Source organism: Balaenoptera ricei, chromosome 12 (genome assembly GCF_028023285.1).
Source record: "Balaenoptera ricei isolate mBalRic1 chromosome 12, mBalRic1.hap2, whole genome shotgun sequence".
Lineage (NCBI taxonomy): Eukaryota > Metazoa > Chordata > Mammalia > Artiodactyla > Balaenopteridae > Balaenoptera > Balaenoptera ricei.
Genome location: NC_082650.1, coordinates 30,733,791 through 30,756,594, shown reverse-complemented (window position 1 = coordinate 30,756,594; position 22,804 = coordinate 30,733,791). Strand labels below are relative to the sequence as shown.

General features: G+C 40.2%; 1 protein-coding gene across 3 annotated transcripts in view; it reads right to left on the bottom strand.

Moving 5' to 3' along the window:
* The window catches only part of SLC18B1 (solute carrier family 18 member B1), a 29,885-nt gene extending 7,572 nt beyond the window's left edge, over positions 1 to 22,313 (bottom strand). The window contains exons 1-8 of one of the 3 annotated variants that reach the window (XM_059941188.1): positions 22,142 to 22,313; positions 20,802 to 20,941; positions 12,130 to 12,225; positions 11,740 to 11,813; positions 10,871 to 11,018; positions 8,735 to 8,891; positions 2,999 to 3,135; positions 184 to 285 (exon numbers count right to left, since the gene is read on the bottom strand). In XM_059941188.1, coding sequence (XP_059797171.1) covers positions 184 to 285; positions 2,999 to 3,135; positions 8,735 to 8,891; positions 10,871 to 11,018; positions 11,740 to 11,813; positions 12,130 to 12,225; positions 20,802 to 20,941; positions 22,142 to 22,184 — 897 coding nt within the window. In that variant the 5' untranslated portion in view covers positions 22,185 to 22,313. Of the gene's footprint in view, positions 1 to 183; positions 286 to 2,998; positions 3,136 to 8,734; positions 8,892 to 10,870; positions 11,019 to 11,739; positions 11,814 to 12,129; positions 12,226 to 20,801; positions 20,942 to 21,457; positions 21,610 to 22,141 lie in introns of those variants that run through there. The other 2 variants (XM_059941190.1, XM_059941189.1) reach the window with 2 other exon arrangements.
* Positions 22,314 to 22,804: the final 491 nt, after the last annotated feature.

Sequence of the window (22,804 nt, the reverse complement as noted above, 5' to 3'; positions counted from 1 at the left end):
GATGTATACCTTAAATATCTTACAATTTTATTTGTCAACCATACCTCAATAAAGATGAAATTTCTTAAAAACCGAATATGTTAATTCTAATCAATGGACCTCTAGAGTTCAGGAAGTACAGTTGGACAACCACCAATCTAGACATACAAAAGTAACTCTTAACTATCGATGAAGTATACATACTGGCATTTTATCACTGAGTAGGCCCACCAGTGGTGAAGAAATGGCATAGGATAGCGCCAAACCCAGGAATACCAGTCCCACATATCCAGCTGGTAAATTAAACTGTAGAAGAAATTCTGTGTTAAAGTTACATGGTTAAGTCATTTTTTCAATAAATATCTATCTTTTCCTTCTACCATTTCTTCAGCTCTTACTATCTGCCATGAGGCTACTACTAACAGCATCCTTCCTAATTTTTGCCTTACTCTTAAAAACGGATTACTTTTTCTCTATAGGGGAAAAAACCTAACCACAGGTCAGAAGTCCTGTATATTTTTGATTTGTAGCATTTGACATTAAATATAGTATAATTATCCTTCTATGAATTATAGCATTTTTACATGTCAATCAGTGCTTTGCAGACGTTAGTATGCACAAAAAATTACCTAGAGTACTTGTGGGTTTTTTTAAAATAAATTTATTTATTTATTTTTGGCCGCACTGGGTCTTCGTTGCTGCGCATGAGCTTTCTCTAGTTGCTGCGAGCGGGGGCTACTCTTCCTTGCGGTGCGTGGGCTTCTCATTGTGGTGGCTTCTCTTGTTGTGGAGCACAGGCTCTAGGTGTGTGGGCTTCAGTAGTTGTGGCACATGGGCTCAGTAGTTGTGGCTCGTAGGCTCTAGAGCGCAGGCTCAGTAGTTGTGGCGCACGGGCTTAGTTGCTCCAAGGCATGTGGGATCTTCCCGGACCAGGGCTCAAACCCGTGTCCCCTGCATTGGCAGGCAGATTCTTAACCACTGCGCCACCAGAGAAGTCCGGAGAACTTGTTATAAGAGGTTCTTGGACGCCAGCCCTAGAATTTCTGATTCAAAAGAGTCTGGGATGAGGCCTGAGAATGTGCATTTCTACAAAAATCCCAGGTGATGCTCATTGCTCGCAGACTGAAGTGCACTGGTGTGCAAAACACTGACAATAATATCTGTTCTATCCATCTCAAAGAGATATTAATTTCTAATTAAAGAATTAGATGGTATGACACATTTTAAAAGGCTTCTAAAGTAGTAAGCCACCTCATAACTCTGCTACTGTTACTGTTACCAACATGATATAAATGCCTTTCTTGGTTATCTGAGTTGTTCTCATTTTCCTTAATTTCCTTAACTAATCCTTAATTAAGCCCATGAGATCTATTTATACATCAGTATATGCTTGAATAATTTTAATGACATAACTCAAGCTAAAAATCAGCCCTTTAAAGACAGTAGCAAGATACAAAAGTCAGAAATGTCCTCTTCTGATTTTACAACAGGGGGGAGACAGGGTGGAACCCTTCTTCCCTAAAAGGCTGAGCAACTGGACAGCAAACAGCCAATACAAAAAACTGTTAAGAAGGCAGAAGAAGGGCAACAGGAACAAAAATGTGATAGAAAAACCAGAAAGTACATTTCTAAAGATTTTTTTATAAGTTAGACATGAGCAACTTGGGTTTATGAGAGACTGGTTACAAATTTTTTTTTTCATTGTTTGGACAGACTTCTTAAAAGGACAGAAAAATGACTTAAAGAGACATGTTGTTGGGCTTCCCTGGTTGTTCAGTGGTTAAGAATCCGCCTGCCAGTGCAGGGGACACGGGTTCGAGCCCTGGTCCAGGAAGATCCCACATATTGCAGAGCAACTAAGCCTGTGCGCCAGAACTACTGAGCCTGTGCTCTAGAGCCCATGGGCCACAACTACTGAGCCCATGTGCCACAACTACTGAAGCCCACACAGCTAGAGCCTGAGTTCCGCAACAAGAGAAGCCACTGCAATGAGAAGCCCGCGCACCACAACGAAGAGTAGCCCCCGCTCACCGCAACTAGAGAAAGCCGCGTGCATCAATGAAGACCCAATGCAGCCAAAAATAAATAATAAATAAATAAATTTATTTTTTAAAAAAAGAGACACGTTGTTGATAATGTGAATGGAATGTGTCACCATAAACACAAAGTATTTTTCTTATGCATTACCTCATAGATGCTCACTTCTTAAGTGTGATATTATATTATTTTCCAAAACTTGGGTCCGGCACTAAAATAACAGTCCCCAAGTTTACCTGTGAAATACCCAAAACTGTCTTTACTGACTTGAAGGGGCTGTGTTTCTGGTAACAGTGCTTTTTTTCATTCTAGGGCCTCAAATAAAGTGAGTATGGACTGCAGCTAGTAGATTTCTGTCTTTATAAACACAGATTAATTCTCCAGTATAATTAACTATCAGACAGTAATTTATTGCATTATTTATTAATAATCTTTTTTCAAAAATATCTAAGAACAAATTGCTACAACATCAAACTTTAAAATTCAGTATATAATTTTCAGCATTAAAAAGATGGAGAGAGATTCTTGGTTCCTTTCTCCCATCTCAGATTAATATAGCCCACAGTCTTTTGAATATGTACGCAATAGACTAAAAAGTAAATGGACCCAGAGGGGATCTGTTAGAAAAGAAGGGACACCTCACATTAAATGAGCCACTAAGTACCCCAAATGCCTCACTGAAATCAAAACAGAGGAAAGTATCTTATTAAGCAGCCAGGATGTTGCCCAAGCCAGAGCTACAATGATTCGAGCAAGGCCTTGGAAAAAGGAGACCAGATGAAAGGCTTCTTTCATTTACACCAAATCAGACCCCTAGTTATAGGGATGTCACAGAGGGAAGGTACAGGCTGTCTTGGTGAGTAGCTCTCATTCTGCCTCCTTCTTGAAGCCACTCCCAGGACTTTCCATCAAGCAGGGCCCGAGAGCAAGCAATTATGTCCACCCACTACAATGCGGAGGTCTGCATCACCAGGCTACGCACCTTCTCCAAAACAAAGAGGGACAGCGTAGGATCAAGGAAGCCAAAACCTGAGCTGAGTGAGGTAATGACGAAGGATATAAAGGCAACCTTGGGTAAAATGATGAGTTTCCAGAATGAGTGTTTCCCTGGATCAGACTCTGTGGGGTAAAAATAAAAAAAGAAATGAGAGTAATGAAAATTGCTTAACTTTATCTTTCAATCTATTTTGAAAAGTAAAATTGGTAAGGTCACCTTTATCCAGTAATCAAAATAACCACACTTTTGAGTTTGCCTAAAATTTGCATATAAGTTATTCAAACCTAGAGGCCATTTCAGTGTTCTTAAAAATAATTTCTCTAATTCAAAAAGAATCAACTGGAATCAGAGTGTGAGGAGAAGAAGCAGTCTTGGTTACGGGTCATAACCTAGAAGTCAGTGAGGCCTTCCCAGATGGGATAGAGAATATGTAAAGTTTGATTTGGTGCATAGGAAAAGCCAGACGCTTTATCAGGGAACAATGTGTGTGTGCTGAGGAGGAATCTGAGTTAATCAAAGAATACAAAACAATTTTTTTCTGCTCGTGAAAAAAAACACTGGATTGAAAGAGATGCTCGGGACTTCCCTGGCAGTCCAGTGGTTAGGACTCCCTGCTTCCACTGCCGGGGGCATGGGTTCGATCCCTGGTCAGGGAACTAAGATCCTGCATGCCGTGTGGTACGGCCAAAAAAAAAAAAAAAAAAAGAATGAGATGCTACTGAATCATGTGTACATTCCATTTGGCAGTAAAGGTCAGTTGAACAGCAACCTCATGTCCCGCCATTCCAACAGCAACACAACTTCTGCACCGTCCCAAGCATGAGGCATGATTGTTTCCAAGCCGCCAATCATATCCTACAACTCCCTTCTTTTTCCCCTGCTAATTTTTCAAGTTCTATTCACTCTGTAAAGTCTGGCTGTGACCTAATTACGCCACAAATTTTACCTCTGTTTCCTACTGCACTTCTAATCTATACCATGTAATTTAGCACTTAAACTGTATTTCATTTTATGTGGTTTACTACTGTTTGATGACTTTCCTATCTTCCAACTAATTTACTGAACAAAATCTATGCTGAGTCAGATACCATGTAAAATGCTGGGCAGACAAAGGCAAAGGAGACAAATCCAGACCCTGACCTCACAGAGAAGATACAGTAAGGCGTGGGGAGAGCTAGGATGGAGCTAGGAGGGTATGGATTGGAGCATATGAGAGGGTTGCCTTAAAAAACCAGGGAAAGCTGTTTAGGAAAGAATTTCCAAAAGTAGTAATATCTAAGTTGCTGCCTAAAAGATGAGCTTGAGATGAAAAAGCAAAGAAGGAGGAAAGAATAATCCAGGCATATTATCCAGGAATGGCTCATTCCAAGACTCAGAAGTGAGGGAAAACGATTCTGTTTGAGGAAATGAAAGAACAGAAGCAAAGGTGGAGGACGGAGATTGGAGGGTAGGGAGGAGAGATCACATTGTAGAAGGATGTAGTGATAAGATTATGCAGCACTTGTAAAATAGGCTAAGAAGCCCGGGAAATCACTAGACACTTCAAACAAAGACTGAGAACCAGATCTGTGGTTTAAAGAGACCCCTCTGTGGTCTCCTGGGAAATGGAGACAGGGGGACGGGTTAGGAGACTGTGCACTGAGCCAGGCCAGGAAGCTCTCTGAGGGCCAAATCAGCACTGACATATCCTCGTTTCTCCAAAAGCACCCACCACAGTTCATTATTCAATAAATTCTTGGTGAATAATGATCCAGTAGGGAGCAAAGTACCAAAAAAGCATAAAGTGTGGTTCAACTATTTTAAGTACTATACTTGGACTTTGTCAGAATATGAGGGATAAAGTTAAACTGTGGTGTTAGTTTCTTAATTATTAGCCAAATATTCAATGATGAACCAATTGTGAGCCCAGCCTAGGATGTTTAACTACAGATTGGACTTAGAACGGGGATAGGCACCCCCTTGCGGCTCAGTGTGGCAGTGCCAGCAGGGAGACTTCATTGGGTGTGGATTTTGGATTGTATATTACAGATGTTTATTAGTCACCTTTAAAATATAAATGATAAAAGATCAACTGTAATCAACTGCATTTATTGTGCATATAGAAGGTATTATGGATGTATGGTATAAGACAAATTATTATGGCATAAATGGTCCCTTTCTCTAAATCCAAAGTGGGAAAGGGGATTATCGCAATAAGAACATACAGGATGGGCTTCCCTCATGGCGCAGTGGTTAAGAATCCGCCTGCCAACGCAGGGGACATGTGTTCAAGCCCTGGTCCGGGAAGATCCCACATGCTGCGGAGCAACTAAGCCCATGCACCACAGCTACTGAGCCCATACACCACAACTACTGAGACAGTGCTCTAGAGCCCGCGAGCCACAACTACTGAGCCCAAGTGCCACAGCTACTGAAGCCCGCATGCCTAGAGCCTGTGCTCCACAATAAGAGAAGCCACCATAGTGAGAAGCCTGCGCACCGCAACGAAGAGTAGCCCCCGCCCACTGCAACTAGAGAAAGCCCACACCCAGCAACAAAGACCCAACACAGCCATAAATAAATAAATAAAATAAAACTAAATAAATAAAATTAAAAAAAAAAAAAAAAGAACATACAGGAACGTACATGAAAATGAACACAGAATGAGTTTAACTAAGCTGTTGATGAAGCCCAAGCAATGAAAACTTACGGTGATACCTACTTCCAGAGGCACGTGACAAAATCACCTGGGGAGCTTTTCCAAGCTACTCAGGTATTCTCTCTGCTTCCTCCAATTCTGATACATTCTTCTTGGAGGGACAGAACTCCATGGTTGACAATGCCTGCCACAGGAAACTGCTCTTAGAGATGAGGAAGTGGTGTGGCCCTCAGGTGTGAAGGGGCAGGAAAAATGCAGAGCACTGTGGCACTATTGACTTAGCATTTAGATCATTGATTGAGAAGGTTCAGAAAAACTTCCCAGAAGAGGTCATACAAATTAAGTTTTGAAGGATGAGTAGGAGTTAGGGAGAGTAGAAGTGGGAGATAGTCCAGCTCATGTGACTCCCCTGCTGACACCTAACAACAGCTCCTAGTAGCTTTCAGGATAAAGCTCTCATTTCATGGATTTAGGGATTTTTATTAAGAGGATTGTCATGTACTTGACTGTGTTTTAAAAATATTTCTTTAGCGCAGTATGGAAGAGGTGACTTGGTGAGCAAATATAAAGGATGAGAGAGAGGGAGGGACCGAAGTTGACTCTTAGATACCCAAACCTAAAGCTACATTGTTCATGGGTCTAGAAGCAGTTAAATGAGTGGGGTGGAACTTATAGAACAAAATTCTGCCAATATCATCCAAATAAAAGAAAATTTAATTTTCTAGCTTCTATCTATAAGCTTTCCTAAAACATTAATTTTTAAAGGTACTCAATGGGAACCCCTAAATCAATATTTATACCCTCAACATTATCAATTTTTGAGATTAAAAAAAAAATACCAGGTTTTTCCATTCAATCTAAATATAAGATCCTTCTTTAGATAAACAGAAAGTTTGCCAAACCATTTTAAATGGGCAAAAGATCTAAATAGACATTTCTCCAAAGAAGACATACAGATTGCCAACAAACACATGAAAGAATGCTCAACATCACTAATCATTAGAGAAATGCAAATCAAAACCACAATGAGGTATTACCTCACATCGGTCAGAATGGGCATCATCAGAAAATCTACAAACAACAAATGCTGGAAAGGGTGTGGAGAAAAGGGAACCCTCTTGCACTGTTGGTGGGAATGTAAATTGATACAGTCACTATGGAGAACAGTATGGAGGTTCCTTAAAAAACTAAAAATAGAATTACCATATGACCCAGCAATCCCACTCCTGGGCATATACCCTGAGAAAACCATAATTCAAAAAGAGTCATGTACCGCAATGTTCATGGCAGCACTATTTACAATATTCAGGTCATGGAAGCAACCTAAATGCCCATCGACAGATGAATGGATAAAGAAGATGTGGCACATATATACAATGGAATATTACTCAGCCATAAAAAGGAACAAAATTGGGTCGTTTGTAGTGAGGTGGATGAACCTAGAGTCTGTCATACAGAGTGAAGTAAGTCAGAAAGAGAAAAACAAATACAGTATGCTAACACATATATATGGAATCTAAAAAAAAAAATGGTTCTGATGAACCTAGGGGCAGGACAGGAATAAAGACGCAGACGTAGAGAATGGACTTGAGGACACAGGGCGGGGGGAAGGGGAAGCTGGGACGAAGTGAGAGAGTGGCATGGACATATATACACTACGAAATGTAAAATAGATAGCTAGTGGGAAGCAGCTGCATAGCACAGGGAGATCAGCTCGGTGCTTTGTGACCACCTAGAGGAGTGGGGTAGGGAGGGTGGGAGGGAGAGGCAAGAGGGAGCGGATATGGGGATATACGTATACATATAGCTGATTCACTTTGTTATACAGCAGAAACTAACACACCACTGTAAAGCAATTATACTCCAATAAAGATATATATATATATAAAGGAAAAGAATAAACAGTAAAAAAAAAAAAAAAAAGAAATCAAAGAAACAAAAAAAACCATAGCTAACTGGAACTTTAAGTTCACTGAAGATGCAGGGAAATTTTAATTGAGGAATAAAAGAAATGAAGAGGAAGAAGAAACCAGGCTGGCAGGGATTAAAAGGGCTTCAAAAGATACCAAGTAGTGGGGGTGATGGGCAGAGATGAGCAGAGCAGGCCAGGACGCAGGGAATTACTGATGTTGAGGCCAGTCCGGCACCCGACCACAGAAGCTCTAAATACACGTCCCACGATTAACTAGTAAAGTCTTTTTTCCTTATACGGTGTTACTGATAAAGAGTTAACACAACTCCTTCTCCTGCTGCATGAGAATCTGACCTGGTATCAGTTTCTTAGTCAACAGCCAAGTGTTCACCTGTGAACCCAGTCTGAGCACAGTCCAGGATGCCCTACTACAGAAATAACCATCACTACGCACAGAAAGAGGACAGGATCCCCTCCAGCTCTGTTCCACTAGTAATCTGACAATGGTAAAATGCCTACTCCACTGCTAGGCAATCTTACGTATAATGAAAATAACCCCCGACTGGTAAATTTCATCTGTACAGAAGGAACTGTAAACAAACCATCAATATGGGATGCTTTGTGCCTCCCTGACTATGGTGACTACTGTACCCGGCGCATGCCTCATGGAGACCCTGGCAGCTGTGCCCATAGTGCTGTTAAGGATAGGATGACTCCTATGGGGCATGAAGCTTTGGAGCCAAGATGACTCCCGTTACTGCCTGATGCGGTCCTGTGTCCTCGCACTTGAGCTGTACTGTACACAGCTGCAAGCACCACAGGGAAGGAAGGTCTGACTTTGTCCTCCTGTCACAGAGCCTTGTAAGCAGATGGTGAATCTTTCATTTTAAATCAAAAAGACATCTGATGGGCACTGTGTATGTTTTATGATAAGAAATTTAATGTTTGCTAGTTCTATACGTCAGAAAGAATTTATGACAGACAGAAATTCACATAAACTGATTGCTTACAGCAACATTTCTGAAAAGAGGATCGATTCTTTCACCATGCTCTACAAAGCTATTATTGATTATGTAAGATAGAACTGTGTATATGTTAAATTGGTCTCCTACAAAGGCATAAAAATACTTGAATTTAAGGTTCTTAAAGTGAGTAATATATGAGGTCTTACCATAATTAGGTAAAATACACATGTTGAGGGGAACCATCAGCAGAACTATGCATCCCAGAAGAATGAAAGGCACCTCGTAGCCAAAGGACTGATACAAGAAGCCACCCAAAGGAGGCCCTAGTACCAGGCCCAGTCCAGAAAAACTCTCAAGACTTCCCTACAAATGGGAAAACAAAAGAAAATTGAGTTAATACATTTTGTTTGAAAAATGAACAAAGATTTAACGGGCAGGATCTGAAAAAATTCTATCCACTTTACACTTTATACACACACCACACACACACCCAAGATGGACCAAAAATTTAAACATACATATTAAAATCATATAAGTACTAGAAAAATTAAAAATGAGAGTTTTTTGTTTTCTAATCCTTATGGTGAGGTAAATTTTCTAATTATGACATAAAAACTTAGAGGACACAAAAGAAAAGACTGATAAATCTGATTACATGAAAATATGAAAAACTATGAAAGGCAAAAAGAAAATCAAAAGACAAATGAAGAATGGGGAAAAAATATGGCAAAGGATTAATTTCCCAAATGCATCACAAGAACAACTACTAATCAATGAGAAAAATCAACAATCCTATGGGAGGAACTTCCCTGGTGGTGCGGTGGTTAAGAATCTGCCTGCCAATGCTGGGAACACGGATGTGATCCCTGGTCCGGGAAGATCCCACATGCCGTGGAGCAACTAAGCCCATATGCCACAACTACTGAGCCCACGAGCCACAATGACTGAGCCCACATGCCACAACTACTGAAGCCCACGCACCTAGAGCTCATGCTCCACAACAAGAGAAGCCACCGTAATGAGAAGCCCGTGTACCGCAACAAGCAGTAGCCCTTGCTCGCCGCAACTAGAGAAAGCCTGTGTGCAGCTACGAAGACCCAATGCAGCCGAATAAATAAATAAATAAATAACTAAACATATAAAAAAAAATTTAGCAAAAAGAAAAAACACAATCCTATGGGAAAATGGGCAAATGTTGTAAATAGACTGTTGACACATAAAATGAAATACAACTAGCTCGAATGTGAACTGGCCACCTCTAAGTTTCAGGACAGCAAAGCCACACTCCAAACATGTTAAGCCACAAAACCTTGTCTTACAGAGCATGTCAATGGCCTAGCATCCTTCTGAACCCTTCTTGAGAAATGTAAACAGCACACCTGTTACAGTGGCCACCACTGCATGGCAAATGACTATAGAACCTAAAGTGAATCTATACAGATATATATACATACATACATACATACACACACACACATATATATATATATATATATATATATATATATACACACTTACATGGGTGTATAAATATATGTGTACATATATTTAATACAAGTGTGAAGATTTATATTTATACACCAAGTAGTTTACCTGAGGGTCAAAACTTTCAAACTGTAGTATTAATATGGGTAAATGAGAGAATCCTTGGTACTGAGCTGATTAGACCCTGAGGTCTCTGAGGATGGTGCCTGTTCTGCGTTGCAAACCAGGAGTCCTTCGGGGATGTCTGGGTCCAGAGGAGTGAGCTATGGGAAAGGCTAGTTGGGATCAGGGAGACAGCAGCCAAGAGCTAGGACAGGAATCTGGTATGTCACTCATACCTGGTGTCGAGGTGCGTAGGCAATATATGAGAATGTACGCCAATACGATGCTACCAGGCTCTGGATTTTTTTGGTAAAATAAGAGGGCGCTCCTCAGACTGACTGCACAGAAGCACTTATGGACTTCGGAATGATCTCTAAGGTCCTTTCCGTGAATCTGGGAAAAGTGGAGGAAGGACTCTAGTATAAATCTGCTTCAGGCGGCCTAGCTACAATCTAGGCTATAGAGAGACAGCAAAATACTATTAGAGAGGGTTTTTTATTTTTTAAGGGGTAAAAAGAACATTTGGTTTTGCCCATTCAGGGGCTTCTAAGCCCAGGAAGAGCACCTAAGTAGCCTAAGGGTATATTTATTGACAGCCTGCTGCTACAGGCAGAAATTGGGGTAAAAGGTAACGAAAACAGAAAGTAGAAAAAAGGCAGGTCTAGAAGAATGGGCCCCAGGTTTAACTTGAAAGGTCAAATAAATATTTTAGCCTACACTAAAAGGAAAATAGGAAAAGTGTATAAAATACCTACCATTACTGTAGCCACGTTATTTGGAAAAGCCTTTGCAAGGATAGAAGAAGATGCGGTTATTGCTGCAGCAAAACTGATTGCATCAGTTATTCTCACTAGAAAACACATAGCAATAAACACGGGTCCTTCTGGAACTTGGTCCAATACACTAAAAAAAGAATAAGATGACTCTCAAATGCCAAATTGATTTTGATTTTTTTTTAACGGTACTCACTGAAAACAGTAGTACCTCAACCACAGTTATTAAAATAAATCTCTTTAGAATACAAATTTTTTAAGAGTTTCTTTGTTATATTTTTAGTAGGAGGAATTTGAGTCATAATGACAGCCTCATTGCGCTCTTTTACTGATATATTTGATGCCCTAAATAATAATACTAAATAGGACTTTTGAAAAATGTAGAGTCACTCTGATAAGAACATGTGTAGAAAGCCTTCTTAGTTTTAGGTCTTCCCCCAAACAAAAAAACAGCACAAGAAGAGGAAAGCAAAACCAGGAACCTCAGAAACATTTCTGATGACATTATCTTAACATTTGTATCCTTATATTCTTCAGCTGATTCTTTAGGTAAGAAATTCACCTTTCTGCTTAAGCCAAAAGGTTTTTGTGACTCAGAAAAGGGAGTTAAGTTTCTGTCTCTCACGATCACAGGAGTCCTAAAGAACAGATTCAGCAGCCAGCTTAATGGTGATCCCCTAGAGGACTCTTTTCTTAAGATCAATGTCATTCATTCCATTCACTGTATCATTCAACTCCCTTCAACATTAGTCACATGGTATTGACTGATTTACATAAACCATTAACATTTTAAACTGAAGATAAATTATGAAACCTGTTCAAGCTCCCAAACATATCAGAACATGACTTACCCAAAGAGAACTGTAACTCCTCCTGAGACAAACATTCCTGCTACAAACATAAATTTTGCTCCAATATGTACAAGCTATAATAAATGTCAAAGAAAAGTATAAATTGATGACTGCTACAAGTCTATAGTGACATAAACAAATCCACTGTATCAGGAAACAAAAGATTTGGGGAAGATATGTACAGTTAACAAAACATAAGTCTTTAATGGAATGACAACATGCATTGCTTACAAACATGGAAGAAGTTAAAAATCAATCAACTTTAAGAATGGAACTGTCAACTGAAGCACAATTCATAAAATATAATGGTGGTTATTTCTGTATCAGTGGAAATTCTAGACTAGTAAATTAGAATAACTCATTACACAATTTTAAAAAATTAATACTTACATATTTTCCAAATACCAAAGATGCCAGCAAGTCAAACAAAGCATAACATCCAAAGATCATACCAATAACTGTATTGCTGGCTCCTTTCTTTTCAGCCTTTAAAGAAACAGAAAAGAAAACAAAGTTTGAAAGGCAAATTAGCACCAATATAGAAAAATGGAGCTATTAGATGAGAGCATCATCTTCTTGTAACCTTTATCTGTAATTTCAAAGATTATTATTTTAAAATAAACAGGGTGAGGAAGGAAAGGAAACTATTAGACCTAGTCTCTGACATGAAAGTAATTCACTCACCAAGCCTATAACAAATTGTTAGCTTTACAATCTTGAGAAAAAAAAGAACAAAGCTGGAGGAATCACACTTCTTGATTTCAAAAATAAGTTACAAAGGTACAGTAATTAGAACAGTATGGTACTGGCATAAAGACAGACATATAGACCAATGAAACAAAATAGAAAGCTCAGAAATAAACCCACATAAATATGGTTAATTGATCTTCCACAAGGGTGCCAAGGACACACAATGGGGAAGAGATATTCTCTTCGACAAATGGTGTTGGGAAAACTGGATATCCACATGCAAAAGAATGAAATTGGACCCCTATCTTACACCACTCACAAAATAATCTCAAAGCAAATTAGACTTAAACATATAATCTGAAACTGTTACACTTCTGGAAGAAAACAGGGGGTGAGGGCTTCTTGACATTGATCTTGGCAATGATTTCTTGGATTTGACACCAAAATCTTAGGCAACAAAACAAATCAGACAAATGGAACTACATCAAACTAAAAATCTTCACAGCAAAGGAAACAATCAACAGACTGAAAAGGCAACCTACAGAATGGAAGAAAGTATTTGTAAACCACCTCTATATAAGGGGTTAATATCCAAAATATGTAAGAATCTCCTACAACTCAATAGTCCAAAACACCACCACAAAGAACCTGATTTAAAAATGAGCAAAGAACTTGAACAGACATTTCTATAAAAGAGACACACAAATGGCCACCAGATATATGAAAAGCTGCTCAAGATCACTAATCGTCAGGGAAATGCAGATTAAAATCATGAGATATCATCTCACACCAGGTAGGATGGCAATTATTGAAAAAAACAAAAGATAACAAGTGTTGATGAGGATGTGGAGAAATTGGAACCTTATACACTGTTGGTGGGGATGCAGAATAGTGCAGCCACTATGAAAAACAATATGGAGGATCCTGAAAACATTAAAAATAGAACCACCACATAATTCAGCAATCCCTCTTCTGAGTATATATCCAGAAGAATTGAAAGCAGGGTCTCAGATATATTTGCACCCCCCATGTTCACTGCAGTATTATTCGAAATAGCCAAGATGATATAGAAACAACACAAATGTCCATTGATCGATGAATGGATAAAGAAAATGTGGTATACACATAAAATGGAATATTATTCAGCCTCAAAAAGAAGGAAATTTTGGCATTTGCAACAACATGGATGAACCTTGAGGAAATTACGCAAGCAAAGTAAGCCAGTCATAGAAGAACAATCGCTGCATGATTCCATTTATATGAAGTATCTAAAATAGTCAAACTCATAGAAGCAGAGTCTAGAATGGTGGTTGTCAGGGGCTTTGGTAAGGGGGAAGTGGGGAATTATTGCTCTTTGGGTATGAAGTTTCTGTTATGTAAGATGAGCTTGTTATGTTCTCACCACAAGAAAAGAAAAAGAAAAAAAAACCCCACAAAAAAACACAAGGGAATTTTTGGAAGTGCTGAATATGTTTAATATTTTGATAACAGTGATGACATCACAGGTGTGTGCATATGTCCAAACTCATCAAGACGGATATATTAAATGTGTGCAATTTTTTGTATATCAATTATACCTCAATAAAGTCCCCCACCAAAAAAAAAAAAAAAGAAGAAAGAAAAAAAGAATTGTTAGCTTTAGCTGGCAAAAATCAGAATTAGAGTATAAACAAAACAAAAAATCTTGGTTAAGGAAATTTGGGCTTTGCTTCAGCCGTGGATCTATGCAAACAACAGCTGATCTTGACACACTTTCTTTTTGATATCCATGAGATAATAGAAAATATGTATATTGGTCTCTGCCCCCTGGTTCTTGGTACAAAGCTCCTAATACCCTTGTAATTTCCTAAGTGATAAGAGCTCTAGGAGCAATATTGTTCTAATATTCATTCTCTGACCCTGGTTCCTGACACCGAGCTCCTAAATCCCTTGGCATCTCCTGGGTGACAGGAGTTCTAATAAGATAACTCTTGGTGGACTCCTACATGGGGGTTGGTCACCAGAAAAGACAAGCCATGATTAGAAGCTTAGAACTTTCAGTCCCACACCCCATCCTCCAGAGAAGGGCTGGAAATTGAGTTAATGATTGATCATGCCTACATGATTAAGCCTCCATAAAAATCCCTAAGATATGGGGTTTGGGGAGTTTTGGGTTGGTGAACACATGGAGGTGCTGGAAAAGTGGCTCACCCGGAGGGGAAATGGAAGCTCCGTGCCCCTTCCCACATACCTCGCCCTCTGTATCACTTCCATCGCATGCCCATCTGTATACTTCATCACATCCTTTTATAATAAAGTGGTAAGCATTAAGCAAGTGTTTCCCTGAGTTCTGTAAGCCATTCTAGCAAATAACTGAATCCAAGGTGGGGCGGGGGGGTGGTCATGGGAACCTCTGATTTGTAGCCAAGTTGGACAGAAGCTGGGGGTAACCTAGACACCTACTACTCGCGATTGGCATCTGAAGTGGGGGGGGGGGGCAGTCTCGTGGGACTGAGCTTTTAACTTGTGGCATCTGGGCTAATTCAGGTTACTGTCAGAATTGAATTGAATGGTAGGACACCCACCTGGTGTCGAAGGGAACTGCTTGGTGTAGGAAAAAAACCCCCACATATCTGGTGTCAAAAGTGTTGTGAGTGTGGTAGTAGTATAAGAATAAAGGAGAAACACACAAAACTGGACAGCTACATGTAAAAGAATGAAATTAGAACACTCCCTAACACCATACACAAAAATAAACTCAAAATGGATTAGAGACCTAAATGTAAGACTGGACACTATAAAACTCTTAGAGGAAAACATAGGAAGAACACTCTGACATAAATCGCAGCAAGATCTTTTTTGACCCACATCCTAGAGTAATGGAAATAAAAACAAAAATAAACAAATGGGACCTAATGAAACCTAAAAGCTTTTGCACAGCAAAGGAAACTATAAACAAAACAAAAAGACAACCCTCAGGATGGGAGAAAATATTTGCAAATGAATCAATGGACAAAGGATTAATCTCCAAATTATATAAACAGCTCATGCAGCTCAATATTAAAAACACAAACAACCCAATCAAAAAATGGGCAGAAGACCTAAATAGACATTTCTCCAAAGAAGACATACAGATGGCCAAGAGGCACATGAAAAGCTGCTCAACATCACTAATTATTAGAGAAATACAAATCAAAACTACAATGAGGTATCATCTCACACCAGTTAGAATGGGAATCATCAGAAAATCTACAAACAACAAATGCTGAAGAGGTTGTGGAGAAAAGGGAACCCTCTTGCCCTGTTGGTGGGAATGTAAATTGATTCAGCCACTATGGAGAACAGTATGGAGGTTCCTTAAAAACCAAAAATAGAATTACCATATGACCCAGCAATCCCACTACTGGGCATATACCCAGAGAAAACGATAGTTCAAAAACACACATGCACCCCAATGTTCATTGCAGCACTATTTACAATAGCCAGGTCATGAAAGCAACCTAAATGCCCACTGACAGACGAATATATAAAGCCATAAAATGGAACGAAATTGGCTCATTTGTAGAGATGTGGATGGACCTAGAGACTGTCATACAGAGTGAAGTAAGTCAGAAAGAGAAAAACAAATATCGTATATTAACGCATATATGTGGAATCTAGAAAAATGGTACAGATGAACCAGTTTGCAAGGCAGAAATAGAGACACAGATGTAGAGAACAAACGTATGGACACCAAGCGGGGGAAAGTGGATGGGGGCATGAACTGTGAGATTGGGATTGACATATATACACTAATATGTATAAAATAGATAACTAATAAGAACCTGCTGTATAAAAAATAAATAAAATTAAATTTTTTAAAAAAGGAGAAACACACAGGAGGAAGGTTCGAATGCAAATAAATAAAAAAATCACTTTGCTGGTCAAAAAAACTCAAGAACAGGAAGCTCCTTAAGCTGGCACATGAGTCATCCCAAGGACTGTTCAGTCCGGTTCTCTGTTTCTGACACCCACTCTCAACTACCTGACAGTTCAGAGAAGATGAAGTTTCCTTTCCTGACATCAATAACACAGATGAAAGAAGCTCCCCCAGCTCCCAACATTCTCTCCGTTCTCCTGAAACATTTGGAGTAGTTTATCGCCCATCAATGATCCCTATTAATATTTATAGCCTATTCTATCAGTGAGCTCCTAAATTTGCTACAGATGATATAGTATTTATTCTAAATCTACTTCTTTTGAACTTCAAATGCTACCATTAGTTGTGATGTACAAATGAATAGACAAAAGGTTTGAAAACCTTTTTAAAACCCTGGAACTGTGGTAGATCCTTAGATCAGGTTCTAGCTATAACCATGTAAGGGGTTAAAATATGAGTTTAATTTCTTTAAGATAAGATTGGCAACTTGGCATACCATGAAGCACTAAGCCTGAAACACACGTCTGTCCTCTCAGGAATCATTTATCGAGCACCTTCTATGCATCACGCATGGTACCCAGGAGCCAGCAGTGAATAGCTATGGTCAGAAGATCCGACTTAGATTCATCCTTCTGTCAGAGCTTCAGCTCTTCCACAAATCACTTTACTCTGAATATAGAAATGCATGTGCATACACACATTCCCTTTAAAATCCGTCCTCCACAACAGCCATAATTCTATTTCTTTACCTTTTCTCCCTAACTACAATTTTAAGATAAAAATTTACTTTATTGCTTCCCATATGAAGTTATGATCATCATTCAAACCTTGTCTTTTTAAAAAATGTTCTTCTTATGTTATTATGTCTCTAAATAAACCCTACAGTTCTCAAAGCAGCATACCACAGGAAATCAGATAGGTGAACTCTACTTTTCATGGCTAAACTATAGGCAGGAAAGGTCCCCTCACTCTAGGAAGCACCCCCTACCCCTGAAGTGTGGTCCCTAAGTGCCTGGTGGTGGGAGATAGTGGAGAAGTTGAACCCAGAGCATTGTAGAAACTGCTTGGGCAGGATTTCAGCCCATAATTCTATGAGACTCAGGATTAGCCATTCCCCTTCCATTACTAATCATCACATGAGATAATGGTGTGGAGAAAAGAGAGCTCTCACTATGAACGATGCCTTCATTGGCATCCTAGCAAAAGGTTACACTGTGTGTAGACAGGAACACAGAGTCCACATTTCTACTACACAAAGGTCAGGTGGTGTTACGGGGTTCACTGTGTCCCTCAAACTTCTTATGTTGACATCCTAACTCCCAGTACCTCAGAACGTGACCTTATTTGGAGACATAGTTTTTGCAGGGGTAATCAGTTGAAATGAGGTCGTTAAGGGTAGAGTCTAATCCAATATTACTCGTATTTTTGTAAAAAGGGGAAATTTCTTCACAGAGACACGCATAGAGGGAAGATGGTGTGAAAGGACACACGGAGAAGTTGGCCATCTACAAGCCAGAGAGAGAGGCCTGGGACAGATCCTCCCCTCACGGCCCTCAGAAGGAACCAGCCTTGCCAATGACACCTTGATTTTGGACTTCTAGCCACCAGAGCTGTGAGACAATAAATTTCTGTTGTCCCCAGTCTGTGGTACTTTGTTACAGCAGCCCTAATAACATAAAACAGGTACCTTGAAGGGAAGGTATCATCAAAGGGGTGAATTAAGATGTAGAAAGAACATTCATTGGTCAAGTCACATCCATGTTCTTTGCTTAATAGCTCTGAAAGGTATTTAATTCTAGAGTCTGGCAGAAAATATATAATAGTCACAGCAACTAACATTTATTGAACCCTCACTATGAGCCATGCTGTTCTATATGGTTTCTAACAACAGTAAAATAAGGGATGTATTTTTAGCTGGCCCCATTTTACAGATGAGAACACAGACTTGCAAAAGTTACTTGTGTCATGGTCCCAGCAGTCATGTCAGTTTCCATCTTGCACAGGTTCCCACATTCTCTGTGGAAGCAGGATGGTGACTTAGGATGTCCTACAATCACATACCACAGCAGTAACTGAACACCACTTTTGGCATGCGGATCCTGCTTCACATTAGGACAGCAAGAAGAGCTATTAAAAGCAATTTCTAGTTCACTTATAATCCTCTGCCAAAGGAGGAGGAGGCCAGAAAAAGGATGAGTAGAAATAAGAATCCTGTGCCAGAAGTTAAGAAGGGCCTTGTTTTCCCTTGACCTAATTAGCTCTAGCTAATAGGAAGGTTAACAGAATACGAAGGAGAAAGAGCAAGTTTTGCCAGTGCATTTGTCAATCCTAAGGCTGTTATTAAAAATGAAAAAGAAGGGCTTCCCTGGTGGCGCAGTGGTTGAGAATCTGCCTGCTAATGCAGGGGACACGGGTTCGAGCCCTGGTCTGGGAAGACCCCACATGCCGCGGAGCAACTAGGCCCGTGAGCCACAACTACTGAGGCTGCACGTCTGGAGCTTGTGCTCCGCAACAAGAGAGGCCGCAACAGTGAGAGGCCCGCGCACCGCGATGAAGAGTGGCCCCCACTCGCCGCAACTGGAGAAAGCCCTCGCACAGAAACAAAGACCCAACACAGCCAAAAATAAATAAATAAAATAAATAAATTTAAAAAGAAATGAAAAAGAAGAGCCCACTCTTCAAATCTACACCTATTAAAGTTAGAACGCTCTCTCCCCTGCCTCTTGGACGCAAAAAACTAAATCAAAAACTTTAAGAAAAAGAAAAAACAAAAAAGACACACACCAACAGCCTTCTTTTCCTTCGTCTGTATTCCACTAAGAGGAATCTAACACTAGTTGCCCTTGCTGAGTTCCAGCTGAACTGGGAAATACCCTTCTAACTTGATGGCCCACTTACTCCTGTTCTTCTCCATCGTAACCCCACAGGCTCCATCCATCATTTTTTTCCAAAACCGGTATCTACTCAGTCTACTTACTCTGTCTTGCCCAAGCACCTCTGATGATTTCTTACTGACTACATCTTTGGCCTGCGTGGAAGGACCCTTGCATTCGAGCACCAACCTGCCTCCTCAGATCCTCTGCTCCCATCGGACCTCACTGAACCCTAGGCCCAAGCCCCACCATCGTCCATGGTTCCCTAAGAACATGCTATTTACTTTGCTAATTTCGTGACTATCCCCTGCGGGTTTCTAACCTAGAACACCCCTTTGACTCACCTTAGGGTTATTCGGCCAAGCCCCTTTCAGTATTACTCCTTCTCTCCTTCCCTTCCACACCAGCCAGCCTCTCCCGTGGCAAAATTAACCATTCCCTTCCCTGGAGTCTCCTAACATTTTGGACATCCTCTTCAAGGAGATCCAAATACCCTGCAACCTTTTGTTGTCATATTTTTTCACTCCCAATGGACAGACGAGAGAGGGACATTTTCCTTATCTTTTTTCCAGCCCTAACACATCCAACGCCTAGCACATTCTAGGGTGGGAAGTCGTTAAACATCCCATTCCCGTTCAGTAAACAGAATTGAACTGGGCCAGTCACTTAACTTCGGAATCTGTTTCTTCATTTGCAACATGATGAGATTCTGACTATTCTGCCTATCTTATGGAGTTGCTACAGAAACCAAATGGGATAATGTGTGGGAAAGTACACTGACAACTAAAAACCACTTATGGCTACAGAGCCGTACTGCTCCTTTAGCAGAGAAGCCATGTTTCTCGTCTTTTGTAGCACACAGAAGGAAGGACCACATGTTATCAAAGAAGTTAGAGGACTGGGAGGGGCCCGTGCATCATGAGGCTTTGGCAAAGAGCATGAAAGAAAACATACGGGCATATTATCTCCACTCAGCCAAGTCAGTATCATTCCTTCCATACTATATACCTCACCAACCTCCAGATTCCAGGTGGATTCTCTAAGGGTTATTCCTTCAAGTCTGTGCCATTATCCACAGACCCTAACACCACATAAAACACTGATTAGAAGGACCTAATCAATATTAATCAGAATTCCTCCTTGGCACAAACATTGCCACTAGATTCCATATGAAATTCAGGTCAGAAAAGGGCATTTAGTGGACCATGCCTTTCTAATTCCAAAATATTAATAAACCCAAACTCCAGGAAACACTGTCTTAATGTAGATCTTTTGCAATAACGTTAAAATCTCAGTTATTCAGTGCACTTCCTTTTTTTTTTTTTTTATCAGTTGCAGAAACCAAACAGATGAATCAAACTACATGGTAAGCAAAGTAATCCTCAGAAGGTCAATTATACTTAGGTGAATTACTTCCTAAGATGATGTTATTTTCACTGAATTTTTTTTTTCTGGTATCAAATATCCTGTAAGAAGTCTTCTGTTGGCTGAAGTTCTATACATCATCTTTGCCATATGCAGATTTTTACATCCCCCAAATGAAGTATTTCAAAGGCTTTTTAAAAACACTAATAGTTCATAAGGATATAAAAATGTCTTACCTCCTTGGGGAAAAAAGGTCCAAGGATAGAATAGCACATCATGGAACCTAAGTTAATGGAAGCTGCTGATATCAGTACAAAAATCTGTTCTCTTGAAAGCCGCCTGGATGTCTCCCTTGCACCTCCTGGAGGGCCATCACCTTGAAGGCAAACATGCTGCAATTACAGACATGTAATTGGGGCTACTGATCAAAGTACAGAAATGTCACTTCTGTGCACAGAAATGCACTCAGGATAACATTTACTGAGCTAAGGGCTATTTTGAATACAGCACATTTGATCAAATGTAACACAATCCCTGTATATCACGGCAATTTTCAAAATATATCACTTTTCATTTACATACTATTCCCTATTAGGATTTCAGTGCACAAATTATCAAACCATCTGCTTTGTTTTGTCTTCACCATAAGGTCTATTTCTTTCACCTTTAATAGATTCCTTCAAGAAGGATGAGGCCACAGGGTGCTCTCCAGAGTACTGTTCTCTGAAGTATAGTGTGCTTTCTCAAGTTACTAGCTTCATATGCTACATGGACTCAATCACATTTTTAGCATGTCATGTTAGCGGTTTATCAAGAGGGTACTATTGAAGTCAAGTGAAGTGTAAGTAGGAGAAAATAAGCTAAATCATTCAACTGGAGAATTAATACTTACAATGGCAGCTCCTGGAAAGACAAGTGCCATAAATCTGTGACTCAGTGTTTTACAATAATTACTGGTCTTCTGCATCAATTAATTTAATACTTATTCCCAGGGCTAAATTTCCATTTAATTTAAAGACACGAGGTCAATTACTCAGTTCCAAACATCCAGTAAATCTATTTGCTATTTTTAAATTAAATGGTTTTGAGAAAAAAGAAATTTAAGTAAGAAAAGTATATTTGAGTTGTTCTATTTTTTCAGAGGTTGTCATTGCTGTCTAGAAAAAGAAATCTGTGCAACAGGAGGAAGTCTTAAGAATCTGTGTAAAAATTTTGGTAGTGGATGAGGAAGGGAACTGAGAGAAAGTTAAAGGGGCGAGGGGGACAACAGCGGGGCTCGAAATGTAATGATTTTCGTTTGTCTAACGGGCACACTTATTTGAATGCATTCTTAAACACATAGTACTTAAAAGTAGAGCTACAGAGAGAAAGTCCTTAGAGACCACATCCGCACCACCCCAGTGCGCAAACTTTAACCCCTTTAAAGAGAGAAAAAACACGCTGACCCGAACCCCACTGCCAGGCCCCTCCTTTTCGAATCTCTCGCAAACAAACCCCGCTAAAGCTAATTCAATCGCTGTTAAAGATACACGACCCAAGCCCCAGAGGTACATCCGGCCTCGCTGCTCTCTGTAACCTCCTGGGGGGCGTGGGCCTTCGGGGTCCCCCGGCGAGTCCATGGGCAGTGCGCGGACTCCTGCGCCGCGGCTCCCGGCTCCCGGGTTCAAGCCCGCGCCCTCGGACTCGACCTTGAACGAGCGGAAACGCGGGCGGCGATTGCTCAGCCGGGCCCAGGAATCCCGGATTCCCCTACGGGAAGCGCGGCCGGGAGTTCCACGCAGCCCTAAAGTATAGGGAGGAGCTCCGGGAGGCGGGGCGAGGGCGGGGCGAGGGCGGGCGGGGGGCGGAGCAAGGACTTTTTTTTTTTTTTTTTTTAAATGAGTAAAATTTAGGAATACTAAGAGTAAGAAAGGAAGCTAGGTAGACACAGAAAAGATAGGGAACACCTAAACTTAAAAACACAAATGTGAATTAGAAAATTAGGTTCATAACGACTCTTTTTTTTTTTTAAGTGAAAGCAAGTTTATTTAGAGAGATACACATTCCATAGGCAGAATGCAGTCCGTCTCAGAAGGCTAGAGCAGCCCAGATTTTTTATTTAAAGTGCGTTATTTTTCACAGTGGGTAAATGATGTGGTGTTTGTAATCACTGAAGCCAGACCTTAGTAACCTGGCAATGAATTAACTGATGTGAAGTACTCGGATTAGAAAAATATTTGCAGGAATTATAGTGAATGCT